Genomic DNA, 17,080 nt, shown 5'->3' on the forward strand with positions numbered 1-17,080 from the left:
TCGCGTTAAACATTTGATAGTCGTGAGGGGAAAGCGACAACCCCCCTTTGGTCCTTCGAGTATCGCAAATCTTGCCTCCGGGGCGAAATTATCCCCGTTCATATGTCATATGTGTATTTTCTTATTTTTCTTTTCCTTGTTTAATCTCTGTCCGTATATATAGAAAAACTAATAAGAAGAATAATCAAGAGTTAAGGAAACAAACGCTCGTAAAATGTAAACACAAAATTGATAAAGTTCAGAGTCCAAATTAAAGGACGTTATAATTGAGGCCATTGATGGAAAAGGGCACACAGGCTTATTATGTGCCCTTTCGTAAATCGTCTAAATCGACTCAGGTATGTGTTATATAATATACAAAAGACATGTTACTTCTCTAGTTTACATTACGTAGATGCTGTTGTACTGCTGCGCGACCCTGAAGATTCGTGTAGTTTTGAAAAAAGATAATAAATATTATAAGCGGCAGTGTGGTTTAGTGGTAGAGCGCCAGACTCGTAATCTGAAGAACCAGGTTCGAGTCCATTAGAGCCATGTAAACATGGAACAGTACAAAATTACCTTTTTCAAAAAAGGTAAAAAAAAGTGCCAAGTACACGCAATGTATTTTGTAAATTCAAAAATCTAACCTAAGTGCAGATTTATATCTTATTCACAAAATTATATTATCTAACTTAACTCAAGTGACATGTATTTCAAAAAAAAAGATGTGAAATCTTTAATTTCTTCTTCACAAAATTATGTTACCTAACTTAACTCAAGTGACATGTATCTAACCTAAGTGGTAGCTTTATATCTTTTTCACAAAATTATATTACCTAACTTAACTCAAGTGACATGTATTTAAAAAAAAAATTTGAAATTTTTATTTTCTTCTTCACAAAATTATATTACCTAACTTAACTCAAGTGACATGTATTTCAAAAAAAAGTGAAATCTTTAAATTAAATTGCGCCAATTGTAAAGAAAATATGTATATTGCTTTGAAAGATAATTGTTATGCAACTACTTTAAAGAAATAAAACCCAAGTGGTATCTTTGTATTTCTATTCAAGGGTCTTCCTATTCTAAACCCAAGTGATAATAGCTTTTTAATTCTCTTTAACAAATTTTTAATATTACAAAGAATTATTTTAATTACAAAGAATTAAAGAAGTAACAGTACAAAATAAAAATATTTAATTAAAACAAAATAAATAATTTTTTTTTATAAAAAATTTGGCGCTGCTAGACTTTGAAATTTAAACATTAAAATTTAAACATTAGTACTAAGATTTTTGATTGAATAAAAAACAATAAACATAATTTAGGGAAGAATGCGACAGAAGTAAAAAAGCAGCGCCAAGTTTTTTTACAAGCCAAATTTATTTCTTTTCTTTTTCTTTCCTCCTCTTACGCCGCCTAGGGGCTTGGCTACGAAGGAGGCGGCCCCTTCCCTACTGCGAAGGCCCTTAGGAAAAAAGGGGAAAAGGTGGCTGGGTCGAAGTCTAGCGAGGGCGGTGATCCGAGAAACGGGCGCCCGCTGGCGAGAGAGGGACCGCTCTCCCCTCTCGGCCGCCGAAGAACACGTCTGAGGGACCCGCAGCCTCTGTGAGGGGAGGCGTGCAGAGGTCTGCCAAAAAGTCGGCCCCTAAAGGATCGGCAAAGCCCTCGGCTGCCCCGGTTGCTCTGTCCGCGAAGAGCGGGGAGACTAGTCGTGGGGCCGCTACCCCTGCCACCTCTGCGCAGCCATCCGGAGACGAGTAAACGGAGGTGGTTAAGAGGGGGAAGAAGAAGACCTCAACGATGGGACTTAAGACTGCCCCCCTACTAGCAAGGCCCGTCCTCAGGCGAGGAGGGGCGGAGGGAGAGAGGCTTGGCCCATAAAGGTGCGGAAACCCAGGGCGGCCGCGATCGTGCTGACGCTGCCGCCCGAGGCCGAGCAGAAGGGCGTTACATACGTCGACGTTTTATCGAGGGTCAAAGAGGTCATATCCCTCGAGGAGCTGGGGATCACTGTCATCCGAAAGCGCAAAGCGTTTAAGGGTGGCAGAGTGATTGAAGTCCCCGGGAAAGATGGGGCGGCCAAGGCGGATGCCCTGGCGGTAAAGCTGAGGGAGACCTTGGCTGACACCGGTGTCAGGGTGACTCGCCCCACTAAAATGGCGGAGATGAGGGTCACTGGGCTCGAGGAATCCGTGACCCCCGCCGAGGTGGCGACCGCCCTGGCAAGGGTCAGCGGCTGCGCCGCGGCGGAGATAAAGGTTGGCCCGGTTCGTCCGGGCCTTTCGGGAGCGGGGTCAGTTTGGGCCCAATGCCCGGTGGCGACCGCCAATCGGCTGGCAGCGGTGGGGCGACTGTTGGTGGGATGGACGACGGCCCGAATCCAACTTCTGCCGACACGCTCCGTTCAATGCTACCGATGCCTGGCCCTCGGTCACGCGAGGGCCCAGTGCCCGGCAGCGGAAAACGAGGATCGCAGCGGTGCGTGCTTCCGCTGCGGCCAGCCGGAGCATATAGCGGCCGGCTGCACGGCCGTCCCCAATTGCCCCGTTTGCGCGGAGCTGGGACGGCCAGCGGGGCACAGATGTGGGGAGCCGGCATGCAAGCCGCCCCCCAAGAAGAAGAAAAGGGAGACGGATGGGGCCGCGAGATCCGCGGCTCCCCCACCTCCATGTGGTTCCACGGGCCTCGGCGATGGCCGCCGAAAGGAGCCTACCTGCGGATCGACGGTGTCCGCATCGAGATCAGGCACAGTATGAAACACCTGGGCCTGACTCTCGACAGCCGCTGGGACTTCAAGGCGCATTTCGATTGCCTTGTCCCCCGACTAAGGGCCGCGTCCTTGGCCTTGAGCCGGCTGATGCCCAACATCGGGGGACCGGGTAGAAGCTGCCGCCGACTCTACGAGAGCGCGGTGCGGTCAATGGCCCTGTATGGGACCCCCGTGTGGCACGACGCCCTGAGGAAAAGGAAAAACCTTCCGCACCTCAGGGGCGTCCAAAAATGCGTTGCCACACGGATAGCCAGGGGATACCGCACCATCGCCTATGAGGCGGCGTGCGTCTTGGCCGGGTTACCACCCTGGGATTTGGTGGCCGGGGCCCACTCCGCCACGTATCAGTGGCGGGCGGAGCTTTGGTCTCGGGGCGTCAGACTCACGCCAAAGGCGATCGCGGCCCAGAAATCCCACCTCCGCGACGCGATGTTTGACCTGTGAGAGGCGAGGCTGGCCAATCCTACGGCCGGCCTCAGAGTCGTGGAGGCTATCCGCCCCGTGCTACGGGAATGGGCGGATAGGCGGCGGGGCACCATCACCTTCCGAATGGTGCAGATCATTAGCGGTCACGGCTGCTTCGGCCAGTACCTGCACCGGATCGGAAGGGAGCAAAACGCTTTGTGTCACCATTGCGGAGCGCACCAAGACACGGCGAAACACACGGTTGAGCAGTGTCCGGCGTGGAACGCCCAGCGCCATGTCCTGGTGCAGGAGATAGGCGCGGATCTTTTGCCGCAGGCCCTTGACAAGGCTGTTTTTAGCGACGAGAGACAACGAAAAGCGGTCTGCTCCTTCTGCGAGCACGTTATGCTGCAGAAGGAGGAGGCAGAGCGGGAAAGGGAAACGGACCCGCTCTTCCATCCCGCTAGGAGGAGAAGAGGCAGGGCACGCCGCAGAGCGCACGCCCGGCTACCGCAATGATCGGGGTCCGGTGCGGGGCGACGGATAACTCGCCTCCCGTATCGGTGCCCCACCCGCCGTGTCAACGGCAAGAGTGGCGAAGGGAGGGGGAGCTTCGCTCTGCCCCCTAGGGGGCGGTTCACTTCCCTCTCTACTCAGAAGATCCCCTCCCCTGACCGATGAGGGGAGCGGCCAGAAAACAAGTTTTTTGGCCGTGCAAAGGAACGGGGCGGTGGTGAGATGTACTCTCACTGCCGCCATCTGGGGGAGCGACCGACGTCATCCCCCGACCGCTCCTTATTTCGGGTCTTGGGCCTCGGGTGCGGGGGCGGCCGGGGTCCCGGTCGGGGCCCGAGAGAGGGGGCGAGACCGCGCGGTGTTTCCGCGGTCTCGCCCACAACAGTTGAGCTAGGGGGAGAGCATGCATTCCCTCCCCTTGTACGCGCGCAGTGGCCTACCTCCAAAAATAAGGGGGTGGGGCAATACGTCAGTGGGGGCGCGGTGAATGTGAGTCGACCCCGCGATCCCCCACAGCTTGGCGACGCACAGGAACACCAAGGGGTTTTAGCTGGTAGTCTGGCGGGGTCGCCTGCCGGGAATCCAGCATACCCCGCGTCTCTCCTCCAAGAGCGCAGACATGCCTAAATGCATTTCTCCTCACAAAAAACAAACGTAATATAATTTTGTGAAAAAGATATAAAGCTATCAATTAGGTTAGATGCATGTCACTTGAGTTAAGTTAGGTAATATAATTTTGTGAAGAAGAAATTAAAGATTTCATATCTTTTTTTTTTAAATACATGTCACTTGAGTTAAGTTAGATAATATAATTTTGTGAAAAAGATATAAAGCTACCACTTAGGTTAGATTTTTGAATTTACAAAATATATTGCGTGTACTTGGCACTTTTTTTTACTTTTTTTGAAAAAAGTAATTTTGTACTGATATCACCTATTTTGTAGTGTTAAGCAAGGATCTGCAAAACATTTTCATTTTTTATTTTTTAATTATTCACAAAATTAGCAATAACAACAAATACATAAAAATTAATAATATTTAAGTAAAAGTAAATTATACATTTCTCACAAAAATTGAAGGAACACTAAATTTATCTTTAAAAATAGGCAAAATTTGAGCAGTTGTAACTTTGTTAAAAATGAATAAAATTTAAATTTCAAGTTTAAAACCTCTACTTTCAAAAGGTTACTATTATTCGTTCAATTTTTATTATGTCTAGACATAATTTTAATTCAGCAAATTTTTATTATGTCATGACATAATTTTAATTTTGCCGCTAGGGAATTTTTAAATCGATTCTTATGAATCAAACTTGAATTCGATGTCTAGGTGACCCAGGTTGCCAATAACGAGGTCCACATAGTGCGCTCCATAGTTTTCGGTGTCCATGTGTATTAATACCTTGAATTCGATGTCCACGTGTTCCAGGTTGCCGATGACGAGTTCCAGATAGTGCGCTCCATAGTTTTCGGTGTCCAGGTGTAATAATACGTTGAATTTGATGTTTAAGTGTCCCACGTTGCCAATGACGAGGTCCACATAGTGCGCTCCGTAGTTTTCGGTGTCTACGTGTATTAATACCTCGAATTCGATATCTACGTGTCCCACATTCAGATTTAAAGTTATTAATACACCTAGACACCAAAAACTACTTTACAGAACTTTTTTACAGAAACACAAATCATATTATAAAAATATTTGTTTTTTATTTAAAGAAGTTATGTATATGAATTTTAATTGTATATATTGTAAAATATTAATTTTTTTTAAATATTTTTAAGCAAATTTTATTTAAAAATTTTAATTTTCTGAAATGGCGGATGGATTTAGAATGGACGATTTAATTTTCCATTACATTATTGATCAAGCTATGGATCTCATTAATAGCTCAGATTCTGACTCATCATCAGAAGTTAGTTCTGATGAAGAGTTGCTGTTATTGGATGATGTTAATATTGTTTATTTAATTTATTAATTTGACATTTTAAATATATACACGCACACATTACATCCATTTTTGTCTACATGCAGGAGCAGGAACGTATAAAAGTGCAGAAAGTAGAAAATTATTTTCATACAATTTCTGTAATGCATGACAAAACATTTCAGTCACATTTTCGTCTCACGAGAGATTCTTTTAAAGTAAGTATACATATATACGTTAGAAACATTGTAATTTAAAATTAAATTATAATCATATAATTTTAAAATAATAATTTAATAATAACAGTAATAATATTGATAATAATAACACTAAATATGATTAATATATATTTTTATTAATATATATGTTATTAATATATGTTATTAATATATTTTATTAATGCAATTAATAATATATATATACATTATATGTGTATATAGATATATATATGTAATAAATGTATATAAATTGTATATGTATATATTTATTATATTATATAATTAATTATTTAAAATGAATTTAATAATATTAGGTTGTCAGAAGAGCAGTTGGTCCTATTCTTGAGTCTAATAATAATAATAATAATGGAGGTCATCCTAATGTACCTTTGGAAAAAGCAATATTGTCAACTGTGTGGTTAGGAATTTAAGGATACTAGGAAATTAAGATTCTTTTCGAGAAGTTAGTAATCTATTTAACTTAAGCCCAAGTACTGTACATAAATTATTTTACGATGTATGCGGTGTTTTGTGTAATATGATAAATGAACACCTATACAGGCCAAATCAGGTAGAATTCCAAAATATAAGACGAGAGTTTAACGAGCTCAGAGGACCAAATGGTTTCCCAGACGTGATATGTGCAGTCGATGGAATGCATATAGAAATTCCAGCTCCAAAAGACGATGCTATGAGTTATTATAACCGAAAAGGATTCCATTCGATTCTTTTACAAGGGATGTGCGATGCAAAATGTAAATTTATTGACATCTTTGTTGGATGGCCCGGTGCAACTCATGATGCTCGAATGTGGAGAGAAAGTCCAATTAGTCAGGCACTTGCAGAAAATCCAACACTTATACCAGAAGGAGCTCATATTTTAGGAGATTCTGCATACACTTTAACCCCTTATTTATTAACACCATTCCGTGATAATGGGCATTTGTCTCAAAAACAAAAGTTTTACAATAAAAAATTAAGTTCAAAGAGAATTGTCATTAAGCAAGCATTTGGAAGACTAAGATATAGATTTAGAAGATTAAAATATTTAAATATGTCTCTCACGAACGAAATGAAAATAGTTGTTATTGCTGCTTGTGTTCTGCATAATATTTGTATCCGATGTAATGATGAAATCGATTTAAGTGACGACGAACCTGAAAATGAGAATGAGAACCGGAATGAAGACAATGCCATTTGTGAAGCGAATAATGATAAAAGAAATAGAATTGCCGATATTCTGTGGACAAATAGAAGATATGAATAAATTATATTTATTAATATTATAACATTTCGTAAGTATGTAACAGGTACATTACAAGTATTGTCAATAAAGTGAAGTATTTTTAACAAAATACATTAGTATATATATTTTCAATATATGACAACATATTTAACAGTCATAAGTACGAATCTCTTAACATAAAATATAAAGATGTCTTAATATTATAAGAACATACCTCCAAACAACACCACGTCCCACAGTGGGCTGAATTGGCAAATTTGCGGACATAGACAAAAAATTTTTTACCTTAATAGCCAATTGTAATTAACAATTTTAGTTTGTAAATAGTCGTAAGCAATCAAAAACGACTGATTTTTTTAAATTTCTGTAATATTCATGCCAAAAATCGCTCTAAACCTTATAATGCACAGACGGATTTTTTTCTTACCATTTCTTTTATAAAGTTTTAAAGTATATAACTTTTACACATGTAAAGATTTTGAACCCAAGTTTTCTCTATATTATAACATCCCTTTTGGATGAAGAAAAACGCTTATCATGAATATATAAGTGTGCTGAATATGGCGGTCATTCTTCTGTATTGTAAACACTGAATCCCATAAGCGTGTTTTACGTTGTTGTTTAAAAAAATGGCTGAGAGATGTCAAGGTTCTATTAATTTTATATCTTTAAATGGACATTCTACTTCATGGATCCATTGGTTTTAATAGCCCGTAGCTGCCCGTTCACGAAACAAAGAAGAAATATAAAGAAAAAAACGTGATATAAAAACGCGTTGTTTGTTGCAATTCGTCATGGGTAGCGACTGTGTTTATACACGACTTAAAGAGTTCTGTTCGGGGCCGCTAGGGACGCGCAACAGTCGCTACTCATGATGGGAACCCATGATCGCCTTCGGCTCGGGTGGCAAACTTCACACTTGTCTGAAAAAGGCTACTTTTGCCCCTTGATGAACAATATACTATTTTTGTTTTTTACCATCTTCTTGATTGTAAGAGACGCTGTTAGGTGTATCAACGCACTAATGCTAATTGTTTCACGCTTTTGTGTAGCCATATTCAAAGGTAAACAATGGATCTTTTTACGAGTACAGTAAAAATATTATAAAGTGTATTTTTTTGTTTATTCAGGTTATGAAACATTAAGTTACCATGAAAAGTTTGACATACTACGATCTGTTCTTGTTCCTCCGAAATTCTGGTCATGGTTTCACAATGCAAAAGAATTTAATTAAATTCGTTTCGAAAGAATATGAACTCAATTTATCAGACCAATCCGAAAACAAGTTGAGAGATTTATTACGAATATTTTGTAAAAATCTTTCTTCGAGATGGCAAAAATCAAATAAAACACTGGAAAATTTTACAAAAAAGAATAAATCATGGCTTCAACGAGTTTTAAAATTTTCCGATAATTTTTCCAATTATTCAAGCGAATCTGCTTCTACTACTAGTTCATCGTCTCATAACAAATCATTTGATAAAATTACTGATAGACATAAACGGAGGCGAACAGAGAATTTACGAGCCTCTAATTCGACAGAAGTTCTCCTGTATGCTGCATAACAAAAATTAACTAGTGATGGATCTTCTGATTTTGCAAAGGTATTGGATTATTTGATTAAAAACCCGAGTGAAATTAGACGAGTTAGGGCATTTTGTGAAAATAAAATTAAAATGCCTTTGTTTTCGAGAGAAAAATGCTTAGCATTATTCTCAGCTTGAATCTATCGAAAGAACAATACATTGAATTACGAAAAATTTGTATTGAGAGCGGGACTAATCAATGGCAATCATATTATGAAATACAACAAGCAAAATTAGAATGTTATCCGAGAGATAAAGTAACGATCACCGAAACTTCAGCATCGATCGAATTACAAGCTCTGCTTGAGCACACAATTAAAAGACTGTTTAAAGTTTGCAAAGAAAATTTGGATTCATACAGTAATTTGAAATTAATTTGTAAATGGGGCTTTGATGGTGCATCCAGTCAAAGCATGTACAAACAACGATTCGTAGACGAAAATGCATCAGATAGCTCCGTTTTTATCACAAGTTTTGTTCCCATAAAATTAATAAATAGTTTTAATGTTGTATGGGTGAATCCAAATCCATCTTCCACTAGATATTGTCGTCCAATCAGATTCGAATTTATTCACGAAAACGCGAAAATTTGTAAGAAAGAATACGAAAGAATGGAACAAGAAATAAAGAATTTAGTACCAACCAAATGCGAAAACATAATTGTTAATTATGAGATGCTTTTTACAATGATAGATGGCAAAGTATGCACAACTTTATCGGATGTTACATCATCTAATGCGTCATGTTATCTCTGCGGTGCAAAACCGAGTGAAATGAACAATATTGACAAAGTTATAATGAGGGATATTGATGAAAAGTCTTGTAATTTTGGCATATCGAGTCTTCATGCAAGAATTCGATGTATGGAGCTTCTACTTCATGTATCATATAATTTATCCTTTAAAAAGTGGACTGTACGCGATCCAAATCTAAAGAAACAACGTGAGGAAACTAAAAGGAGAATTCAGCAAGAGTTCAAGAAAAATCTGGGATTGCTTGTTGATATTGTAAAACAAGGTTCAAGACTGACAAATGATGGAAACACTGCACGAAAGTTTTTTTCGGAAATTGAAACAACTGCAAGAATCACTGGATTACAGGAATCACTCATTAAGAGATTTGCCGTCATTTTACAAGCAATTTCTTGCGGAAAAAGGGTAGACGCCAAAAAATTCGGTCAATTTGCAATGGAAACGGCAAAAATGTTCGTAAATGATTATGGATGGTATTACATGTCCTCTTCCGTTCATAAATTGTTAATCCATGGAGAGGCAATAATTTCACACTTTTCTATTCCTATTGGTAATTTATCTGAAGAAGCGAGCGAAGCCCGGAATAAAGAATTCAGGCAATACAGAAAAGATCACACGCGCAAAATTAATAGAATTGTTACGAATGAAGATCTTCTGAATCATCTTTTAATCACTTCTGATCCTTTAATTTCGAGTTTACGACCAAAAATGAATGAAAAAAAGAAACAAGAAATGTTCTCCGAAACTCTAAAACTTTTATTGCAATTCTTTTTTTTCCTCTTCATTTAAGTACATCAAGATGAGTTTAGAGTTGAAAATATCGCGAAAGTGACGAGTCGCGGGGTCTTATCATTGTACAGATTTATTGTTATATATGTATATTTTTCAATAATTTAGAATAAAAACAAGTTGGATTACCATAAAAGCCACGTTATACAATTATTCCTTGATGAATATACAGTATTAATTTAAAAAATTTGATTCTATGACAGTTGCACACATCATGTCTGCTCTTTCCTTTTTATTTTGTTTTATTTAACTTTAGATTCTTATAAAGTAACCAAAAAAAAACATTTTGGTACTCATTTTTAAACTGTTTCATTGACATTTCAATGAGTTATTGAGATATGTCCGCAAATTTGCCAATTCAGCCCACTGTCCTAAATCAGAACATAAAGTGTCATTACGATATCTTTTGGACATTATATCAAAAGTCATATAAGAAGTCTTTATGCCCCGATTTTGAATGTGGTGTTATATTTGAATAACATTTTATAATATACAAAAAAACGTTAGTATTGTATTGAAACATTTAAGGACAAAAAAATAAATTGTATCTAGATCATATTTGACTTAATGACAAAAAATATTAAAACAAGACATCTGAGACTAAACAAAAAATCCAACTTTATCTAGTGAGATCATACTTAACTTTAAACCGGTCAATTCGAAGTGTGGCTATTGCGGCTTTATTTTAAAAGGGTCATGCAGAACAATATTGTTGCAAACCGGAGCCGTGTCGGCTCCGTGTCCGCTCGCGGTGCCCGTTCCTGTGGCAGCACGCGGTACTCACGTTTTTGCCTCGGCCCTCTCCCCGGACCGGGTGGATCGAGTAGCTTGGCTCGGGAAAAGGGGGATGAGCGAGCCGTGAGTGCGAAGTCGGTCGTAGCAGCGCTTTTCGGAAAGTACGCTTCGGAGTTATCGCGTTGTAAAACCGGTGATCAGCCGCGCCCCTCGTCTACACGCTACTTGTACTATACTCTTCTCTAAATAAAGTGTAAGCCGCTATCGGATATAAGATCGGCAAGGCGAGAAACATATTTTGGTCTTTCGAGCCGAATCCCGGATCCTTGATCGTGGTGTGAGACGGGTGCAAGGAAACTTCGCGAACTTTCGCTGCCGCGTGGCAACGCTCGAGCCGGCGTCGGTCGACGGTGGACGTCTCGGAGTGCCGAAGCGGGCAACTCGTGGACAGAAGTGGAGTGAAGTGGGGAGACAGTGGAGTGTCGGCCATACGGAAAGGGTTGCGGGATAAATCGCGGCTACGCGAGATCTCCCCGCTCACCGCGCGGCACCGCGCCTACGTACTCCGTTGCCCCGCTCACCGCGCACCACCGCGCACCACCGCGCCTACATGCTCCGTTGCTCCGCTCACCGCGCGGCACCGCGCCTACGTGCTCCGTTGCTCCGCTCACCGCGCACCACCGCGCCTACGTGGTCCGGCGCGGCGCCCCGCTCACCGCGCGGCACCGCGCCCACGTGCTACGCGCTCCGCGCAGCTCGTTTCTCGTGTCGTACAGGGGCACATCTCTCGTTGATCTACGATGACATCGGTCCAGAAATCGGACCAGAAGATGGACCCTGCTCTCAGGAAGCAGTTGGCGACTAAGGGCTACATCGATCGCTTTTGGGAGAACTTGATTAAAGTCGGAAAGGACAAGATCACGCAATCCTACCTGAAGGCTCGCCTCTCGCTGCTCGAGGACTACTGGCACCACTTTGAAAACGAGCACTGTCCTCTTCGAGCTCGACGACGCGGCCACCGCGAACTACATGTCCAAGGACTTGTACACCGCTACAGAGGACAACTATATCGCCACCAAGACGAAGATCACCATCCTGTTGAGGGATGAGGGGGCGTCTAGAGCCGACACCTCGGCGGTCTTTATGAAGCAAATTCAGTTGCCGAAGATAAGTTTGCCAACGTTCTCAGGGGAGCAACTGACGTGGGAGAGTTTCCGCGACCTGTTCAGGTCTCTCGTCCACGAAGTGCCAGATCTGGCCCCCGTTCAAAAATTGCCATACCTTAAGGCCAGCTTAACCGGCGAGGCGGCTGCCATTATCGCCAACATGGAGCTGACGGACAAGGGATACGAGACGGCGTGGTCGGAGCTGATCTTGCGCTACGACAACCGGAGAGTTCTCCTGTCTACGCACATGCGTGTCTTCCTCTCCAGTCCCGCCATGGCGAGACCATTGTCGGCGGATCTGAAGCAAATTATCAGTGTCGCGCTACAGGCGAGGCGCTCTTTTGAGTCGCTCGGCCGACCCGTGGCGCACTGGGACGACTGGTTCGTCCACGTGATTGTGGAGAAACTCGATTTTCAATCGCGTCTCTTCTGGGAGGCGTCACAGCGAACCAGCTCGGAGTTCCCTACCTTCCGCCAGCTGCAAGACTTCTTGCAGACCCGGGTCAGAACCTTGGACGCCACGAACCCCAAGAGTTCCGTTGCCCCTGCCACGATTGCGGCAAAACAGGATCGCAAGGCCAAGGTGAATGCCCTAACGGCGTCGGCCCCTGGAACCGCAAGATCAAACAGACGGTGCTCTCTCTGCCAAGGCAACCATCTCTTTGGCTACTGTCCGCGATTCAAAGAGATGCCGGTGCCTCAACGCCGGGAGTGCGTGAAGAAGCAGGGAGCCTGCTTCAACTGCCTCAGAACGAAACACTTAGTTTCAAGTTGCCCTTCTGCCGTGCGATGTTTTCGCTGCCAAGAAAAGCATCACACTCTGCTGCATTTGACAGACGCCTCAGTGACCGCGGAGCCCGCCGAGAAGGGAGCCTTGAACCCCGCCGTGTCAGCTAAGGAATCCCCGCCCAGCGCTGCGGTGGCCACTAACGTCGCCGCGCTTGCTGCCGCTTCGGGCCGCTCGGTCTTGCTGGCTACAGTTCAGGCAACCTTCAAAAATAAAACCGGCGATTCGGTCATCGCCCGCGTGTTACTGGACTCAGGCTTTAAAGCCTCTTTTTTCTTCGACTGAGTAGCGCGCGCCTTGCGCCTGCCGAGACGCCGCGTTTATGTGCCAGTTTCCGGCCTCTAGGGCGCGACCTCGAGTGTCTCAACCCATGCCATCTCCGTGACGTTGGGCTCGCCGCACGCCCCTGAGGTGTGCTTTTATCTGCCGGAGATGCTCCTGTTGCCCAAGTTGACGTCGGTCCTCCCACAACAACCAGTGATCCGGCAAGACTGGCCCCACATACTCGGGCTGACGCTCGCGGATCCGCGCTACGACCAGCCAGCATCAGTGGACGCGATCCTAGGAGCAGATGCCTATGGGAGACTAATCCAGGACGGCTTCAGGCCGGGCCCCCTAGGGGCGCCTTCAGCTCAGTCGACATTGCTGGGCTGGGCCCTCATGGGCCACGCAATGAACCCCACCGCTGACCCAGAGCGCGCCGGCGTCGCCGTGCATCACGCTTCGGTCTCGTGCAATGACCTCGACCGTTCGCTCCAGCGGTTCTGGGAGATGAAAGAGCTGTCTAACGAGTAGGCTCCCTCGCCCGAAGATCTCCACTGCGAGGTGTTGTTTGCGGCTACGCATACTCGCGACGCGAGCGGCCGACACACCGTCCGGCTTCCGAAACGCGAGGACATCGGGAGGCAGTTAACCCCTAACCGCGCTGAGGCGCTCCGCATGCTGCTCAGCTTGGAGCGTCGGATGATACGTGACACTCATATACGGGACCAATACACGGCGTTCATGGCCGACTACCTGAGTCTAGGCCATATGGCGGCGGTCCCGGATGCGGAGATTGACCGTCCCGAGGCGAGGCTCACTACCTGCCGCATTACGCGGTCTTTAAAAGCTCGGATCTAGGAGGCAAAATTCGCGTTGTTTTCAACGCCTCCTTTAGCACCGCAACCGGCTCCCTCAACGACCTGCTACTTCCTGGTCCTAAACTTCAATCCGACCTGTGGCTGATCTTGTCCCGCTGGCGCCTTTTCAAATTCGTATTTATTTGTAACATTATAAAAATGTTTCGACAGATCCGTGTTCACCCGGAAGACACCCACTTTCAACGTATTCTGTGGCGTCCGGACCCCGCCGCGGAGATCCGAGACTTCTACCTACTGACCGTTGTATACGGTACGGCCTCGGCCCCCTACCTTGCGCTCCGAGTGCTGATTCAGCTAGCCGACGACGAGGGTAAGGCCTATCCTCTGGGCGCGAAAGCCATTAAACAAAACAGTTATATGGACGACTTCTATGGCGGCGGACACACCCTGGAAGAGGCTCTGGAGCCTCTACGCCAGCTCGTGGCGATCCTCAAGGCGGGAGGCTTTGAGCTGAGTAAGTGGGCAGCCAACACACCGGAACTCTGTCCGGATGGGGATTCGACAGCGAAGCTTCTTTATGATCGAGAAGGCGTGAGCACCCTGGGCGTACTATGGAGCCCTGCCGACGAACGCTTCGCCCTGCGCGTGGCGCCTCCCACCAGAGTATTGGGCTCTACCAAGCGGTCCGTGCTGTCGGACGTAGCCCGGTTTTTTGACCCACTGGGTTGGACAGCGCCGGTACTCATATTCGGCAAAATCTTTATACAAGACCTGTGGATGGCTAGACTAGACTGGGATCAACCGCTTCCGGAGGGACTCCAGTCCTCTTGGACAAAGTTCACGGAGACCTTGCCCTACTTGAATGCATTGAGCGTTCCACGCTCAGTCGGCTACGAAGTTGACGGCACCGTCGAGCTCCATGGGTTTTCCGACGTCTAGCCGGGCTTACGCTGCGGCTGTCTACCTGCGGTGCATGGACACATCCGGGGAAGTTTCTGTCCATTTGGTGGTGGCAAAGACCAAGGTGGCCCCGGTCCGACCGGTCACCATACCGCAATTGGAGCAAGGCGCCCTGTTGCTCACTGAGCTACTCAACGCAACCGGCAAGGGTCTCGACTTGAGCGGTGCGCAGAAGTTTGCCTGGATAGACGCCGCCGTGGTGCTTGCCTGGATCTGATCTCATCCTTCCCGCTGGAAACCCTTTGTGGCGAACAGGGTCGCAAAGGTACAGGATCTGCTGTTCCCCCCGAACTGGAGATATGTGTCGTCGGCGGAAAACCTGGCCGACGCCGCGACGAGAGGCATATCGCCCAGTGAGCTAGCCACGCTAGACCTCTGGTGGCGTGGCCCTACATGGCTCAGAGACTACAATTATGCCTGGTCCGAGCCAACGGTCGCTGATACTGATGTAGGGAGGGAGGAGCAGCGGATTGTGACGACTCACGTCGCAAGACGACCCACCGAGGACAACCCCGTCCTATTGCGCTTCTCGTCTTTATCACGCTTACTCCGTGTTACGGTATTTTGTTTTAGATTCCTTCACAACACCCGTAACCCCCGGAACAAGAAAGAGGGCTTTGTCACCAGAGACGAACTGGACGCGGCTCGACTCCGCTGGGTAAGAATTGCGCAGCGGCACAACTTTCCGGACGAGATAGCGCAACTCGGGGACTCAAGGCCACTCCCGGCTCGTTCTCCTCTCTTGCCGCTCTGCCCATTTTTGAACCACGAAGGGCTGCTGCGCCTGGGTGGCCGCCTGCAGCACGCATTGCTGCCCTTTGAGAAGAAGCACTCACTTATACTGGCAAAAGACAACCCTCTCTCCCTCCTGCTGGTGCGGGAGGCTCACATGACGTCGCTGCATGGAGGCCCCCAGTTGACCCGTAGCCTACTCCTCCAAAGGGTATGGATCCTCCGGGCCAACTCCCTCATTCGAGCCGTGATCCACAAGTGCGTGACCTGCGCACGATTCCGAGGCGCTACAGCGGCGCAGCAAATGGGACAGCTGCCAGCGGAACGCGCCCGCCCGGGTCGGCCCTTCCAGTCCGCCGGCGTTGACTACGCCGGCCCCGTGTTCCTCCGGACTACAAAAGGCCGCGGCCACAAGGCCGTCAAAGGCTATATCTGTCTGTTTGTGTGCTTGTCCTCCAAGGCCATACACTTGGAAGCCGTCTCTGACTTATCCTCTGCTTCATTTTTAGCCGCATTCAAGCGATTCACGGCCCGTCGGGGCCACTGCCGACTTCTGATAAGCGACAATGGGACCAATTTCCGCGGGGCCGCCAAGGAGCTGCGCGCAATGTTTAAGGCAACCTCCAGCTTCTACCATGCTAGCGCCGCGGACTTGGCCAACCACGGCACAGAATGGTCGTTCATCCCCCCCGGGGCGCCCCACTTCGGAGGGTTGTGGGAAGCCGGCGTCAAGTCAGTGAAATACCACCTACGGAGCGTGCTCGGGGAGCACAAACTCACCTTCGAGGAGATGGCGACACTGCTGTCCCAAGTTGAGGCCTGCCTTAACTCGCAGCCTCTGTACGCGCTGAGCAACGACCCGTCGGATCTGTCCGCGCTGACCCCGGGCCATCTGCTCGTTGGCGAGCCACTTGTAAACATACCGGAGCCTTCCCTGCTGGGCGCTGACGTGAACCGACTGCCATCACGATGGGCCTTGGTCTCTATGCGCGACCACTTCTGGAGTCGTTGGTCGAGAGAATACGTGCACCATCTACAGCAACTCAAAAAATGGAGGAGGACATCGCCGAACCTCGAAGTGGGCACGCTCGTACTCCTCAAGGACAAACTGCAGCCCCCCGCCAAATGGGCGCTAGCGCGAGTCACCGCCCTTCATCCCGGCTCCGACAGGCTGGTGCGCGTCGTCAGCATTAAAACCGCTTCTGCCGCATTCAGGCGACCGATCGCGAAACTGTGCCCGCTCCCGATCAAACCTCGGGCCGACCGCAAAAGTGTGCCCCCGGGAGGGCGTGACGGTTAAACCGCCGTGTAAATATATTGTACATTGTGTAAATATTAACTTGTAAGCCAATAGTGTAAGAGACGTCCGTCGTCTAATGAAGATTGTAAACTAGTAACCTGGCCCCGCCAGGCGCCATGGCGGGCGG

At 46.4% G+C, this 17,080-nt stretch overlaps 1 protein-coding gene across 1 annotated transcript; it reads left to right on the top strand.

Annotated features, from left to right (window-relative positions):
• Positions 1-14,934: 14,934 nt before the first annotated feature.
• LOC112456846 lies at positions 14,935-16,827 on the top strand (the record flags this gene model as incomplete). Its single annotated transcript, XM_025019608.1, has 2 exons — positions 14,935-15,095; positions 15,495-16,827. Coding segments are annotated over exons 1-2 (1,494 nt in total), but the record flags the coding sequence as incomplete, so codon positions are not given.
• Between the last annotated feature and the right edge of the window lie 253 nt (positions 16,828-17,080).

Source organism: Temnothorax curvispinosus, unplaced genomic scaffold (genome assembly GCF_003070985.1).
Source record: "Temnothorax curvispinosus isolate PA1 unplaced genomic scaffold, ASM307098v1 QBEX01007259.1, whole genome shotgun sequence".
NCBI classification, from domain to species: Eukaryota; Metazoa; Arthropoda; class Insecta; order Hymenoptera; family Formicidae; genus Temnothorax; species Temnothorax curvispinosus.